We start from the raw sequence: 16130 nt of genomic DNA, 5'->3' as shown, positions 1-16130 counted from the left end.
CGAATACTGCGTTCAGTTCTGGTCTCCCTGCTACGGGAAAGATTCTGTCAAATTTGAAACAGTTCAGAAGAGACGTACAAGGATGTTTCCAGGGCTGGAGGGTTTGAGCTGAGGATGGAGGCTGAGTAGGGTGGGGCTATTTTCCCTGGAGCATCAGAGGCTGAGGGGGCGACCTTATAGAAGTATATAAAATCATGAGGCGCATGGATAGGGTGAACAGCGAAGTTCTTTTTGCCGGGGTAAGGGAGTCCAACACTAGAGGACATAGGTTTAAGGTGAGAAGGGAAACATTTAAAAGGGACCTGAGGGGCAACTTTGTCACACAGAGTGTAGTGCATGAATGGCATGAGCTGCCAGAGGATGTGGTGGAGGCTGGTACAATTACAACATTTAAAAGGCATCTGGAAAGGATATTGGTCAAATGCTGGCAAATGGGACTAGATTAATTTAGGATATCTGGGCAACACAGATGAGTTGAACTGAAGGGTCCTTTTCCACACTGAGCTCTATGACTCTCGAAGAGCAAAAAATTGATGTGGTGATCTGTATAATTCTTTGCCAAAGAAAGTGGTTGAAGCCAAAACATTGAATATTTTCAAGAACACAACAAATGTTTTTCTTAGGGCCAAAGAGATTAAAGGATGTCAGAAGAAAACTGGAAGTAAGGCACTGGGTTGTTTGATCAGCCGTGACAATATTGAATGGCAAAGAATGTCCTGAGGGCCGAATTCACTAACCCTGCTCATTTATTCTATTCCTCTATGTTTGATGAGATAGCGCCGTAGAACAGCAGCATCCTATTACCTTGATGTGTTGTATTGTTTTGGCTGTTTCACGCAGGTTGCTGGATCTGTCAAGTACTAGTTTCAATCGTTGTGCATGTTTCAGAAGCTTGAAGCTTAATGGACCCGAGGAGTAATCTTTTAACGCAGAGGGAGGTGTGTGTATACACCCAGCTGCCAGAAGAATTGGTGAAGGTAGGTACAATTACACCTTTTAAAGGGCATGTGGATATGCTGATGAATAGGGAGATATGGGCTAAATGCTGGCAAACATGATTAGGTCAGATTGAGATATCTGGTTGGCACTAACGGTTTGCATGGAAGAGTGTTTCCATGCAATATGATTCAATGACACTATGACCCTATAATTTTTGTAATCCGTGGCTCAAAGGGATTGTCCTATTATTGGGTACACAAAGCTGTAAGCTACCTGTTTGGTGTTTTCTGATAAAGTCACAGAACTGAAAAATTCTAATGCAATAGGGACTTAATATATCCGAGGGAATATATTTTCCCAAACAATTGCGAAATAACAATGATCCAACTTTAACATTCCACTGGGAATCAGAAAGGATATAAAATAGTGTCTCTGAAAACACTCATACCATGTTTAATTCAATGGTTTTTGCTTCATTGCCCAGCAACAGATCCTTCGCATGCAAGATGCTGGAATTGTTTACTGTTGTCGATAATGTATATTACATCACTATTGCTTCTATTGGCATCCCTGGTAAGTTATTTTGATTCTAATCCATTCATGGGATCAGGGCATCGCTGTATAGATTATTTACTGTCTGTCCCTAATTGCCAAGAGGGCAGTTCAATAGTCGACATGATTCCTGTTGGTCTGGATTTGCCTGTTGATGAGACCAGTTAAGTATGGCAGAAATATTAGGAACGGCAGAAGCTGTAGAATCTGAGATAACAAGGTGGTGAGCTGGATGAATACAACAGGCCAAGCAGCATCAGAGGAGCAGGAAAGCTGACGTTTTGGGCCTTATCCATTTCTGAGGAGGGGTCCAGGCCCGAAATGTCAGCTTTCCTGCTCCTCTGATGCAGCCTCACCTGCTGTGTTCATCCAGCTCTACACCTTGTTATCTCTGTTAAGCATGGCAGATCCTTCCCTCAAGGGTATTAGCAAACTGAGAACAAAGAAAATTACAGCACAGGAACAGGCCCTTCGATCCTCCAAGCCTGCGCTGATCCAAATCCTCTATCTAAACCTGTCCCCTGTTCTCCAAGAATCTGTATCCCTGTGCTCCATGCCAAATCATGTATCGGTCTCGATACATCTGAAATGATACTACTGTGCCCGCCTCTACCACTGGCAACGTGTTCCAGACACCCACCACCCTCTGTGTAAAGAACTTTCTACACATGTCTCCCTTAAACATTTCCCCTCTCACCTTGAAATCATTATCCCTACTAAATGAGTCCGCGACTCTGGGAAAAGGCTTCTTGCTATCCACCCTGTCTATTCCTCTCATGATTTTATAGACCTCAATCAGGACCCCCTCAACTTCCGTCTTTCTAATATAAACAATCCTAATCTACTCAACTTCTCTTCAAAGCTAGGCAACATCCTGTTGAACCTCCTCTGCACCCTCTCCAAAGCATCCATATCCTTTTGGTAATGTGGCAACCAGAACTGTACGGAGTATTCCAAATGTGGTCGAACCAAAGTCCTATACACCTGCAACATGACCTGCCAACTCTTCTACAATGCCACATCTGAAGAATGAAGGCATGCCATATGCCTTCTTGACCATTCTATCAACCTGCATCACCACCTTCAGGCTACAATGGACCTGAACATCCAGATCTCTCTGTGCATCAATTTTCCCAGGGTTTTTCCATTCACCGTATAGTTCGCTCTTGAATTGGATTGTCCAAAACACATCACCTCGCATTTGCCTGGATTGAACTCCATCTGACATTTCTCCACCCAACTCTCCAATCTATCAATATTCTGCGACATTCTCCAACAGTCCCCTTCACTATCTGCTACTCCACACATCTTTGTGTCATCAGCAAATTTGCTAATCAGACCAACTATACCTTCCTCCAGATCATTTACGTATAACAACAGTGGTCCCAACACAGATTCCTGTGGAACAACATTGGCCACAGTCCTCCATTTTGAGAAACTTCCTTCCACTAAAACTCTCTGTCTCCTGTTGCCCAGCCAGTTCTCTATCCATCTAGCTTGTACGCCCTGGACCCCAAGCGACTTCACTTTCTCCATCAGCCTACCATGGGGAACCTTATCTAATGCCTTACTGAAGTGCATGTATATGACATCTACAGCCCTTCCCTCATCTATCGACTTTGTCACTTCCTCAAAGAATTCTATCCAGATGGTAAGACATGACCTTGCCTGCACAAAACTATCACTAATAAAGGTTAACGTCAGAGGACACAATTTTCCAGTCCTCCGAGACCTCACCCATGCTCAAGGATGCTGCAACAATATTTGTTAAGGCCCCAGCTATTTCCTCTCGTGCTTCCCTCATTAACCTGGGATAGATCCCATCTGGACCTGGGGAAGTGTCCACCCTAATGCCTTTTAGAATGCCCAACATATCCCCCCTCCTTATGCTGACTTGATCTAGAGTAATCAAACATCTATCCCTAGCCTCAACATCCATCATGTCCCTCTCCTCAGTGAATACTGACACAAAGTACTTATGAAGAATCTCACTCATTTTCTCTAACTCCTTGCATAACCTCCGTCCTTTGTCTTTGAGTGAGGCAACTATTTCTCCCGTTACCCCCTTGCTCCTGATGTATGAATAAAAGGCTTTGGGATTTTCCTTAACCCTGTTTGCTAAAAATATTTCATGACCCCTTTCAGCCCTCTTAATTCCTTGTTTCAGATTGGTCCTACTTTCCCGATATTTTTCCAAAGCCTCGTCTGTTTTCAGTTTCCTAGACCTTCTCTGTACTTCCTTTTTCCTCTTTGTAAGTCTCACAATTTCACCTGTCATCCATGGTTTCCTAATCTTGCCCTTTCTATCCCTCATTTTCACAGGGACATGTCTGTCCAGCGCTCTAATCAACCTCTCTTTAAAAACCTCCCATGTATCAAGTGTGTATTTACCGTCAAACAGCTGCTCCCAATCCACATTCCCTAGCTCCTGTTGAATTTTGGTGTAGTTGGCCTTCCCCCAGTTCAGCAGTCTTCCTTTATGACCACTCTCATCTTTGTCCATGAGTATTCTACAACTTATGGAATTGTGATCACTGTTCCCAAAGTAATCCACTACTGAAACTTCAACCTTCTGGCCGGGCTCATTCCCCAACGCCAGGTCCAGTATGGCTACTTGCTGAGTTGGACTGTTTACATGCTGCTCTCCAAAACCCTCCTGGATGCTCCTTACAAATTCTGCTCTATCTAAACCCCTAACACTAAGTGAATCCCAGTCAATGTTGGGAAAGTTAAAATCTCCCATTACCAACACCCTGTTGCTCCTGCATCTTTCCATAATCTGTCAACATATTTGTACCTCTATCTCATGCTCGCTGTTGGGAGGCCTGTAGTACAGCCCCAACATTGTTACCGCACCCTTCCTATTTCTGAGGTCTGCCCATATTGCCTCACTGCTCGAGTCCTGTGCGCTGCCCTCTTTCAGCACAGCTGTGATATCCTCTTTGACCAGTAATGCTACTCCTCCTCCCCTCTCTATCCTGCCTGTAGCATCTATATCCTGGGATGTTTAGTTGTCCTTCTCTCAACCAAGTCTCAGTGGCATCAATAACATCATAGTCCCAGGTACTAATCCAAGCCCTAAGTTCATCTGAGTACCTACTATACGCTCGCATTAAAACAAACCACATAGTTATTTCCAACAATCGGCGATGGATTCATGGTAATCGTTATGCTCTTAATCCCATAGTTGTTCTTTCATTGAATTCCAATTCCACAATCTGCCATTGTGGGATTTGAACTTTGGTGCCTAGGATTGGACACTATTCAGGGTCTCTGGACTAATAACCCCCTGTGATAATACCACTTGGCCATTGCTTCTCCTCAAGATAACCCTTAAAGTTACAAGAATCCGTGCAGTGCAACAACATGCCACAGTGCTAATATTTAGGTCAACGTATTTGTCATTGTAGAATTGGGTTAACTGCGGGTTAGTTGGCACTGCCGTCTTGGAATAGCATTATCAGCATTATTGTAAGTTTTGGGTTAACCTGATGTGAATGTTTACATTGAGTCGATGACATTCACGGAATCCTTTCCTGTATAATAAATGTAAGCCTCTGCAAAGTGGATTTTATTTTCTGTTGAACCATTCAGGATTTTCTTCTTCCAATGAATTGTTTAGATGAAGAAGAATTGATACTTACTATTCCGGTGGGTTACACTACTGGAAAGCAGTGAAACAAATTCGTTAACCCATCACCATACTGAGATAACAAGGTATAGAGCTGGATGAACACAGCATATTGAGTATGTTTTTCCAGTCTCCAACACAATTAGGGATTCGGAATGAAGCACAGTTTCCAGAAAGGCTTTGATTGGTTTGAAGTTGATTAATCTGCTTTCCCAACAGTATCTCCATAATTGATCCCATATGGGTGGTGTCACTTATGATTTATCTATGACACCAAATCGGTACTGCTGTAGTTATTCATCATTTTACGATGCAAATAAGAAAATTTTGGCTGGTTATTTACTCTCTGTAACTCACTCTTACTCCACATGAGAAAACTTAGTTGAATTTTGTCTTTACTCACTCTGTCAGAAGAGAAATGTAGAATGGATAAAAACACCATTTTTAAAAATGTGAGCAGAGATCAGACATGAAATTACGAAATAGATGTTATAGAATTTTAACAATTGCCCTACATCAGTTTACACAATGCCGTGCAGTAAGTTCCTTTGCAAATTGTGAGGTAGCAGACCATTTCTTTTTAATGCTGCTCCTTAGTTCAATTCTGACTGCCTCCAAATCCTGATCTAAAGTGTTCCGTATTATTTATTTGTGCTGTATTGCTAGAAATGTTCCCAAATCTTATCTTACATTCAACGTTCTTAGTTGCTTCAAAGACTTCAGGTGTGAGCATGGGACAGTAGGAACTGCAGTTGCTGGAGAATCTGAGATAATAAAGTGTAGAGCTGGACGATCATGGCAGGCTAAGCAGCATCAGAGGAGCAGGAAAGCTTTTTTTCTGGGAGAGTGGAGCTCTGAAGAATGATCTAGGCCCGAAACATCAGCTTTCCTGCTCCAGTGATGCAGCTTGGCCTGCTGTGTTCATCCAGCTCTCCACCTTGTTGTCTCAGGTGTGAGCATGTCCGTTTATCTCACAGCGTTCTGGCTAAAGTAGTTTCTAACAATTGCCATTTCTAGTCTACCAGTGTCTACCAATTATCTCCAAGATCACATTCCCTTACAAGGAAACAACTTAGTTATATTTATACAACCATCATCGGAACTGCTTTAAAGAGCTCCTGGATGCCTCTATCAACTATATCGGAACATTGGAATTACGAACTGGAGAAGGGAATTCAGCCCTCCAAGACCATTCGGCCAGTTAACATGATCATGGTTGACATTATGGTGGTCTCAACCCCACGTCCGTCCCTGATTTTCAACTTATTTTATCCTGTTTTTCATTAGAAACCTGTATATTTCTTTCTTGAAGCTGATTATTGATCTTGCCTCCACAGCAATCTTGGACAGTGAGTTCCACGGGTTCACAACCCTCTGAGAGAGGTAGTCTCTGCTCATCGCAGTTTTGAACCATCTTCTCACTCTATACCTGTGTCCTAGACTGTCCCACGGGGGGGAACATCTGTTTAACGTCCATGTTATCAACCTCCTTTAGCATTTTATACATGTCAATCAGATACTCCTCATCCTTCTGACCTCCGGTGTGTATTGCTCAAGTTATTCAACCGCTGCTCCTATGACAGTCCTTTCTTCCCTGGAATCAATCTGGTGAACTTCCTCTGAACTGCCTCCAGTGCCATCGCATCTTTGATTTTATTTTTGTAAAACAACATCAAATTCCTTCAGTCTTTCAGATATTTATCATTAATCAGTGAATAATCATTCCTCCAAAAGATTTTGCAGCTTCCCCATGTCAGAGTGCATATTTCAGGCCTGTCCACGAGTGCTAAGACGTGTATAAGTAAGTTTGAGTTTATGTAATGTTTCACTGTTTTTATTTGTTTACTGTCACAATTAACCACAGTAGTTTGTTTTCATTTTGCTCCATGGGTTTTGAAACAAAATGCTGCAGATGCTGGAAAAGTGAAACAAGTAGGGGAGGCAATGGCCTAGTGGTATTATCGCTGGACTATTAATCCAGAGACCCAGAATATGACCTGGGAACCCGGGTTCGAACCCCACAACAGCAGATGGTGGAATTTGAATTCAATAACTATCTGGAATTCAGAATCTGATGATGACCATAAACCCCATCTAGTTCACTAATGCCCTTTAGGGAAGGCAACAGCCCATCGTTACATGTGACTCCAGACCCGCAGCATTGTGGTTGACCCTTAACAGCCCTCTGGGTTATAAGGGATGGGCAATAAATGCTGCCTTGCCAGCAACGCCTTCATCCCATGAACGAATACAAAACACATACACAATTCAGAATCTCAGGAGCACTGCTCAGGAGCCAAGATGCTGCTTGGCTTGCTGTGTTCATCCAGCCTCACATTTTATTATCTTGGAATTCTCCAGCATCTGCAGTTCCCATTATCTCTGATACACAATTCAGAAGCTTTCTTTCTCTTTCTCTTTCTCACTCACACAAACACATACACAATTCAGAAGAAGTCATGCTGAACTAATGATGTTTCTCTCTCCCCAAATGATCCTGTCTTTGAAATTCATTGCATCTTCAACTACATTGCCATTTATTATTGTTTTGTCTGAGTTTTCTTTGATGAATACATTCCTAGATGCCATCGACACAAAGTTCATCCTCCGGTCATTATGTCTCCAGAAGCTCAGGCTGGTAGATCCCACTTGTAATTTCTTACCTCAGTTTCCTGAAACCCACATTCCTGTTGGAAGGTTTTACACTCTGACCAGTCGTGTACATGTTCACACAAGTATTGTCCTGGCCCTGGTCTCGGCGTGGAATCCCTGCTAACAATGAAATGATTGTATCTGACATCTTTTTAAATAGTATTGTTATCTCTTTATCAAAGGTGTTTTTGTCTGACCTAATATGGGTGGAAACCTTTGTGGGAGAACAGAAACACGGCAACTTCAGGCACCCCCTCCCCACCTGCTTTGTCAATTATTTCTTTTGTCCTGAACAAAAGTAAATACTTTGAAATCAGCCATATTGTGTCCGTATTGATCACTGTTCACCTCATCCCATTTTCTGTACTTTAGGTTCCCGGGGAAGACATTCACCAAAATCTCTCATAATCTCACTGTCTCTGCTGAAATTCTGAATAAACCTCCTCAACTCCCTCACCTACTGCAGGGGTTTGTTTAGTTCTCCCAGTTTTGCCTTTGCCTTTGACTATATTTTCAGATGGCACTTCTGCACCTCGTGTCCCCACATTGTAACTTTCCTCAGGTGAACATGTCGCATACTGCTGAGGGCACCAAATGGTATTACAGCATTTCATATATTGCTGCCTTCCCACATATCTAAAACCCCTCTTTCTCACTGTCTACAGCAGGCCACATCTTGTGCTCTGATCATCACATTGGCCAGACAATAAAAACCCATCTCTTTCCACTGTAATGTATCAATTCAAGGGATGCTCAATATTTCAGCTCTTTGATTCTGAAGCCCAACTGTGTTCAAAACGATGTTGTGAAACTGATGTTTTTCATTGTGGTATCCCGGCACCCACCCTCACAAGCCCGATGACCTATATTGCTCTTGCACCTCTTTGGAGCTTATCAATTATAGATTGAGTATTTGTTTCATGTCATACCTCAATTCAGTCTAGAACTGTGAGTTGGTTCTTCCTTTGGCACTCACATTTAATTATGTATCTGAAATCTATGTTTTCAATTCATATGCAGTTATTCATATAATCTCAAAACAGAACAATATTTCCATTTGACAAAACTTTATTGCTGATTAGATCAGAACACCAGCATACATTTTCCAGTATGGTATTTGTTAGTAATGGAAAATATTACACAGGCACCTTTGTGATTGCAAAATATTTGACTTTGTTCTTGCTAATTCTTTTCTCTCTGTGTGAACACCTCGGTGTCTCTATTTAACACCCCAAGCACCTAAGAATCACTTTCAGTCACTCTCTCGTATGAAATAATTCTTTTTGTCTTATTTTCAAGGCAGACTTTAAACTTCTGTATCAATTGACAGTTCCTTTTGGTGATTTGATGTTCGTGAATGGTCTTATTTATCGTACACCTCATTTCATGTTTCTCGATCATTATCCCCTGTCCTCTACGGGTTGACACAGCATTACTCTATTTTTCAAACCCAACTCGAGGTCCACTTGTCGGTAGGGTGTGGATGAGATATTTTATTGTGGGACGCTGCAGTCCTCATATTATTGTGGAATATTGCATTAGAGTGTGTCTGTCCTGAAAGGTAGAATTACTTAATATAACTTTCAAATTCATGATTCTGGGCAACATATTTGTAAAATAAGTTTATGACACTTCTCAAATTATTTATTCTTTGCTACAATTAACAGAGTGATGTCAGTTAAGACAGTAGAATATGTTCGATCTGATTCGGTAGGCAACAATGAGACATTCAAATGACCATTTTGCCCCGCCTGTACTATTTTGCAGCACTTCATGTTGAATCACCACACACCCATCCGTCTGTTCATAGAATGCATCATAATGTGGGATGGCATTCGGATTAAGATTCTTTTGCACTTCAGTATTTGTCCTGACCACCCTCGATGATCGGCTAAAATCCAACCATTGTCATCTCGACACAAATGCTGGACTACCCGACCGACAATCGCTAAACTAATGTCAATTCTTCATCTTACAGTTAACACACTGGCAATTGTGATCCTGTCCCTCAGAAAATGTGGCCTCTCCAGATGCACCACTCATTACCTCGTAGCCATGGCAACAGCGGATCTGATGGTCATCATCACTGATATTGTGTTGTACCAGCTGGTTCACTCCTTTTACCGCGGATCGTTCCTGCATCTTACACCAGCGTGCATTGTGATTGACTTCCTGCTTTTTGTGAGTTCAGACTGTTCTGTCTGGTTCACTGTCACTTTCTCCGCTGACCGGTTTGTGACCATTTGTTGCCGGAAGCTGAAACTGAAATACTGTACTGTGAAAACAGCAGCTGTTATTCTTTCAACAGCCTGCACTGTATTCTTTCTAAAAAATGTTCCTATTTTCATTATGCGGGAAACTAAGATTGTGGTTGACAATGTACACTGGTCTTGTCAAATGAAGCCAAGTTATTATACTGAAGTCGGGTGGGTAGTTTATGACTGGTTTGATAAAGTGTTAACACCATTACTCCCATTCATTTTAGTTTTGCTCTTCAACGCTCTGACAGTCAGATCCATTTTAATGGCGAATCGGATCCGTAGAGGATTGAGGAGTCAGAACACGGAAGAGAAGCATAGTGACCCTGAGATGGAGAGCAGAAGAAAGTCAATGATTTTACTGTTCGCCATATCTAGCAGCTTCATACTGCTGTGGTCACCCTATGTAATAAATTTCTTATATTATCAAACTGTAGCAATCGATCCCAGATTTTACAATGACAGCTTGTACATATTTGAAAGAGTTGGATATATGCTGCTGGGCCTGAGTTGTTGTACAAATGCGTTCATTTATGGAGTAACTCAGTCTAAGTTCAGGGAACAGTTCATCACCGCAGTAAAATACCCATTGGCTTTAATTAACAGAGGCCTAACATTTAAACTGAATTGATAGCAATCAGTAAGACGGTACCATTTCCACCTGCTTTCGGAAGTGCAGTGTTCAGTTGTAAACATCCGTCGACTGATTCACATCTAAAATGTTTATATGTATGGCAATACGGATAGCAGCGTCGGCTTACTTTCCATTGAGAGATGATGGGAACTGCAGATGCTGGAGAATTCCAAGATCATAAAATGTGAGGCTGGATGAGCACAGCAGGCCAAGCAGCATCTCAGGAGCACAAAAGCTGACGTTTCGGGCCTAGACCCTTCATCAGAGAGGTTGATGAAGGGTCTAGGCCCGAAACGTCAGCTTTTGTGCTCCTGAGATGCTGCTTGGCCTGCTGTGTTCATCCAGCCTCACATTTTATTATCTTACTTTCCATTGAACATTGTTTTAGTTTCGATTGCCATAAAACTTAGAAGCAATTTTTAACCTTCAGTTGAAGTAAACGCAATTATTAATTCGTTCAAAAAAGCCTCTGATGTGTTCATCACTCGCTGGTTATAAAGCTACAAAGAATTTGGGGCGGCACAGTGGCTCAGCAGTTAACGTTGCTGCCTCACAGTGCCAGGTTCAATTCCACCCTCAGGCAACTGCCTGTCTGGAGTTTGCACATTCTCCCCGTGTCAGCGTGGTTTTTCTCCGGACGCTACGATTTCCTCTCACAGTCCAAAAATGTGTGGGTGAGGTGGATTAGCCACAGTGTTCGGGAATGTGTAGATGAGGTGGGTTGTGGGGGATCGGTCTCAGCGAGAATACTCTGAGGGTCGGTGTGGACTTGTTGGTCCCAGGGCCTGTTTGCACACTATTGGGATTGCATGATAATTCGTCAGTTACCGACTTTGTTTCCAGCAGCATTCTGCAATAATGCCACACTCCACAATGCTTAAAGAGGTATATTTCACAACTTTTTTTATCATCTGGTTTTTGAGTTTATGTTTAAAATTAACTTTGGTCATCTTTCATATTATTTCTATAAATGTATCGGAGTCCTAATGTAAAATACGTTTGGACTTTCATGAATCATTGTTCTTTCTAAATATATTCCTTTTGTGACTGACATATGAGGACATCTACCTTGATCCTCTGTAATAAGCCAGCACATACACGTTTTCTCTATCTTTCTCACTCACACAAACACATACACACAGGCACAAAACTGTGGTGAAACGAAGTCAGGCGCAGAATGAGACCTTCCAAATTGAATATAAGATAACAAAGTGTGAAGCTGGATGAACACAGCAGGCCAAGCAGCATCTCAGGAGCACAAAAGCTGACGTTTCGGGCTTGGACCCTTCATCAGGGCTTATGCTGCTTGGCCTGCTGTGTTCATCCAGCTTCACGCTTTGTTATCTTCGATTCTCCAGCATCTGCAGTTCCCATTATCTCTGATTCCAAATTGAATGTTTGTCAGGAGAAGTCAGGCCTAATCGAAAAATTAAGCGGCAGCCTTGGAAACAAAAGTCCAAGGCGTTGCAAAGATTCATATTTACAAGTGGCGTCATGGTTGTCTATTTGTGAGGTAGCATCCGGCTTTCTGGCACCTTCGTTCCCACTTGGGAACTGTGATTGTTCACGGGAATCACGAAACAGAGGAAGTGATTGCTGCCGTGATCCATGATCAGTTCCTCAGGGGTGCCAGCGCGTTGCGTTTCTTCCGTTTAGTGGAATAATGTCAGAACCACATAAATGGTTTCACCACAAAAACCTTCACCTCTCAGATATCCTTAAAAGGAATGCCCCAAAGAATTGACTAAACACCACCTCTATCCTATCGCCGAATTGTAACAGGGCCTAGCACAGGGCCCTGAACTCCACGTCCTCAACCCGGAAATTTCCTTGAATTGGGAGATTGTGGCCAGGGATACACTGGGAGCTGTACCCAGTCGAGCAAGGCTCTCTGCGCCTGAGAGTCACCTGCTAGCCGTGTTCTGGGCGGCATAGTATTTGACCCATGTCATTGGCCTGAAACCCCCGAATTATTTTCACACCGGATTAATCACAGTACGATCAGACCAAACCGTGTACAGCGTCGCACCCGAACCTTACAGGTTTGGAAACATTGTGGTCAAAGTGCTCACCTTCCGAACCGACCATTTGAGCGACGGAGGAGAACCCCACGGTGGTAGGTAGTGACAAGAAATGTCCCCAAGGAACCATTTGTGCCAAAACAAACGGCGGAAGTCCGAGGAGAGGTCGTCAACACCTTGTGCGACTGTTGCCAAACTCGAAGCTGGCTAATGTCTTCCTCTCACGCTCAGGTGCGCTCACTGATATACAGATCTAACAATTTTCCAGAACTTACCTACCTTTCATCATCACTATCATAGCCTCTGCTCCCCACCTACGTCGCCACAGCCCGTCACCTCCAAACCAAGCGATGCTCAACCAGACTGTGGGCAGCATGGTGGCTCAGTGCTTAGCACTGCTGCCTCACAGCACCAGGGACCAGGTTAGATCGCACCTCGGCCACTGTCGGCTGGAGTTTGCATATTCTCGCCATGCCCGTGTTGGTTTCCTTTGGGGGCTCCGGTTTCTTCCCACAGATCTGCAGGTTCGGTGGATCAGCTGTGCTAAACTGCTCATATTGTTCAGGGATACGTGGGCCCGGTGGATTCGGTACGGGAAAATGCAGGCTTACAAGAATAAGGTAGTGGTTTGGGTTTGCGTGGGATGCACTTCAGAGGGTTGGTGTGGACTCAATGGGCCGAATGGTCTTCCTGTCCAATTCTATGATTCTAACCTGAGATTAGTTAAACCCTCCACTCGCTCTGATCAGTTTTGTCTTTCCATACCCCATGTAAAATTCGCCTCCTGAGAAGCAGACCTCTGATGGGAATCAATGGAAACTGAAGAGAAACCAGTTTAAATGATGAGGACCAACGTGTGGCAGAGATATTAGACATAGGCTTTGGGTGGGTGGAACTCAGAAGAAGTTTGAGGCTTCCCCGCCACCCCGGGTGCACACAGAGCAAACAATTCCTGAGTATCATGTACTCCCCCTTCAACATAGACAACCCTAGGCACACAGCAATAGGACATGCAGTTCACAAGGACACGTGAAGTGAAAATTGCTGATGCTGGCATTCAAATTTCAGGGGCTAAGGTACAGTATATTATCCAACATCCTAAAACATCTCTGACTTCAGCTGGAGGGATCCATTTGGCAGTAAAATCTGAGCACGTGATTACGTAGAGAAACAGATAAACCGACTCACAACGTAATATTTTTTTCCCATTGAAATTCCAGTTCCCATTCCCAACTGCAGCTGACGGCCCCCCTGAAAAAAAATGTTGTTTCTCCAACACTCATCGATGTTCCTATTTCCCGTCCTGATCAGCGGCTGTCGGGGCCCAATTAGAGAAATAAATATCATGAGCAGAAACTTGACCCATAATAGAATTCTCTTAAATGACACTGGCATTTTCTTAATTTGATCTTCTGTTCCCTATCAATTGATTGTGGTCTTTATCCCAGGCATTGAAACGAACAGTGAGAGGATGTGATTCCTATGGACTGAGGGCAGGCGGTACTAATTGAATTGCAAGATTATTTGGATAGTAATGGTGTGCTATTCTACTGTACTGGCCGTTTGGGTTTTCCACAACATCCGTCCGTTACCAGCAAGGGATATTGTTTCCATCAAACAATATTTATCAGTAGGATACTTGTCACCGCGAGTGTGCTTCGGCCCATCATTTACTATCCTGACTCTGTCACGTTAACAAGAGGAGTAAATTTCAACTTTGAATCAATGTGTTTTTGTTCCATTTCGTGCTGAGTAAAATAACAGTGCTGTGAGACACGCTTATGTTTCCACGATTTCTGAACTTAAGGGAGTGACTCCCCATTTGAAATTGACATCCACAGTTTTGAAACAGCAATTTTTTTCCAAGCGCAGAAAAAACATCAAAATAAGCTTAAACATACGAAACAGTGGTGTGATACAGCGATAACAAGGTGTAGAGCTGGATGAGCACAGCAGGCCAAGCAGCATCAGAGGAGCAGGAAAGCTGACGTTTCGGGCCTGCACCCTTCCTCAGAAACAGATATTAGACATACGCTTTGGGTGGGTGGAACTCTTAACAAGTTTGAAGCTTCCCCGCCACCCCGGGCGCACATAGAGCAAACAATTCGTTTCAGTTTAATATTTCGGAATCCTGAACACGATTTAAATGTGTTTTCATGTTCCAGTGCCATTGATAGCGGCAGCCGCGATGACACAGAAAGTAAGGAAAAGAATTATCAGATACTCTCCTCACTGATGAAGGGTCTAGGCCCGAGACGTCAGCTTTTGTGCTCCGAAGATGCTGCTTGGCTTGCTGTGTTCACCCAGCTCCACACTTTGTTATCTCTCTTCTGTGACAAAATTGGTTGCAGCGTCTGATCTTCAGTCTGGCGAAATGTATCCCAGTCGTTTGATGTAAATTGGAATTGGTTCTGCAATGGCATTCAGAAAGTGACTTTGGCAAGCTCAGATTTTGGCCACAATCACACAAGTTGTTGTTGCAAAGAGATGCAAATGTGTTGGCTACAATAAAAATATTTGCTGCACTAATATGCCAATTAAATATCTATATAGACAACTAGGTGAGGCAGAGCCAATGCAAGCTGATAGGGTTAGTTTTCAAGTTGCTTCCCAGAACTGGAACATGTATGCTGACCACAAAATTTACTTCTTGCCTCCGTAAACCTTTCTCTGAATTCATGCTCCACTCTCCAATGATTTGAACCCAGAAGTCCAGAAGAGGACCCAATTTTTGGATTAATAGCCGACCGATGGTAACACTAGGCTTCCTCCTCACCAAGCAATGGCCCTTAAGCTTAAGGCATGATTAAGGATGACCGCAATGCAGGAACTCCAAGACGTGCACACATTGCAATTTAGAAGATTTAAAGAAGCTGGCTCAAGTGCACTCACTGAAATCCAAACCCACCATTGTTCCAAATCTCACCAAACATTCAGCATCCCTCTCATGCCCTCTGTCTTCCACCTCCCCCCAACAATGTTCCAAGACCAATGACCAGCCAACATCATGTTAAACCCTCAAAACACGTTGTTCCACTGGTTGTGCATTCCTATGCTGTCCATGGTATATTTGTTGTTGTGCTTTTTTCCAAATTAACTGAAATCCCCTGAGTTTTCAGATTCTTCTCTTTGGTTATCTATAGTCCTTTATATCATTCTTCAACATTGCAAAAAAATGTGACTTTCTGTGCCAGCAATATGTTGCAGCCTAGGAGTTAGTCCATCTCAGTAAATCTCTTTTTGAATAATCTCACACCAGATCTTACAACAGGCATTGTACAGTCTCTATATCTATCATGTTGTTAATTGACTGGAAGTAGGGATCAACTGGTAAATGTTTGCATTGGTCATTGCCTTGACATATCTGAGGTCAATGAGCATAGATTAAACAACTGGAGTTAGAAGACTGAGAGGTGACCTCACTGAAAAATACAAGATTCTTC

At 43.0% G+C, this 16130-nt stretch overlaps 1 protein-coding gene across 1 annotated transcript; it reads left to right on the top strand.

Moving 5' to 3' along the window:
* Positions 1-1409: 1409 nt before the first annotated feature.
* Positions 1410-10778, top strand: LOC132206725 (probable G-protein coupled receptor 139). The gene is made up of 2 exons (XM_059641431.1): positions 1410-1512; positions 9753-10778. Exons 1-2 carry the CDS (start codon positions 1446-1448, stop codon positions 10661-10663), a joined length of 978 nt encoding a protein of 325 aa, XP_059497414.1. The 5' UTR covers positions 1410-1445; the 3' UTR covers positions 10664-10778.
* The last annotated feature ends 5352 nt before the right edge of the window (positions 10779-16130 follow it).

Source organism: Stegostoma tigrinum, chromosome 41, assembly GCF_030684315.1.
Source record: "Stegostoma tigrinum isolate sSteTig4 chromosome 41, sSteTig4.hap1, whole genome shotgun sequence".
In the NCBI taxonomy this organism is placed as follows: domain Eukaryota; kingdom Metazoa; phylum Chordata; class Chondrichthyes; order Orectolobiformes; family Stegostomatidae; genus Stegostoma; species Stegostoma tigrinum.
The sequence above is the reverse complement of the archived record's forward strand: the minus strand, read 5'-3'. Positions and strand labels throughout refer to the sequence as shown.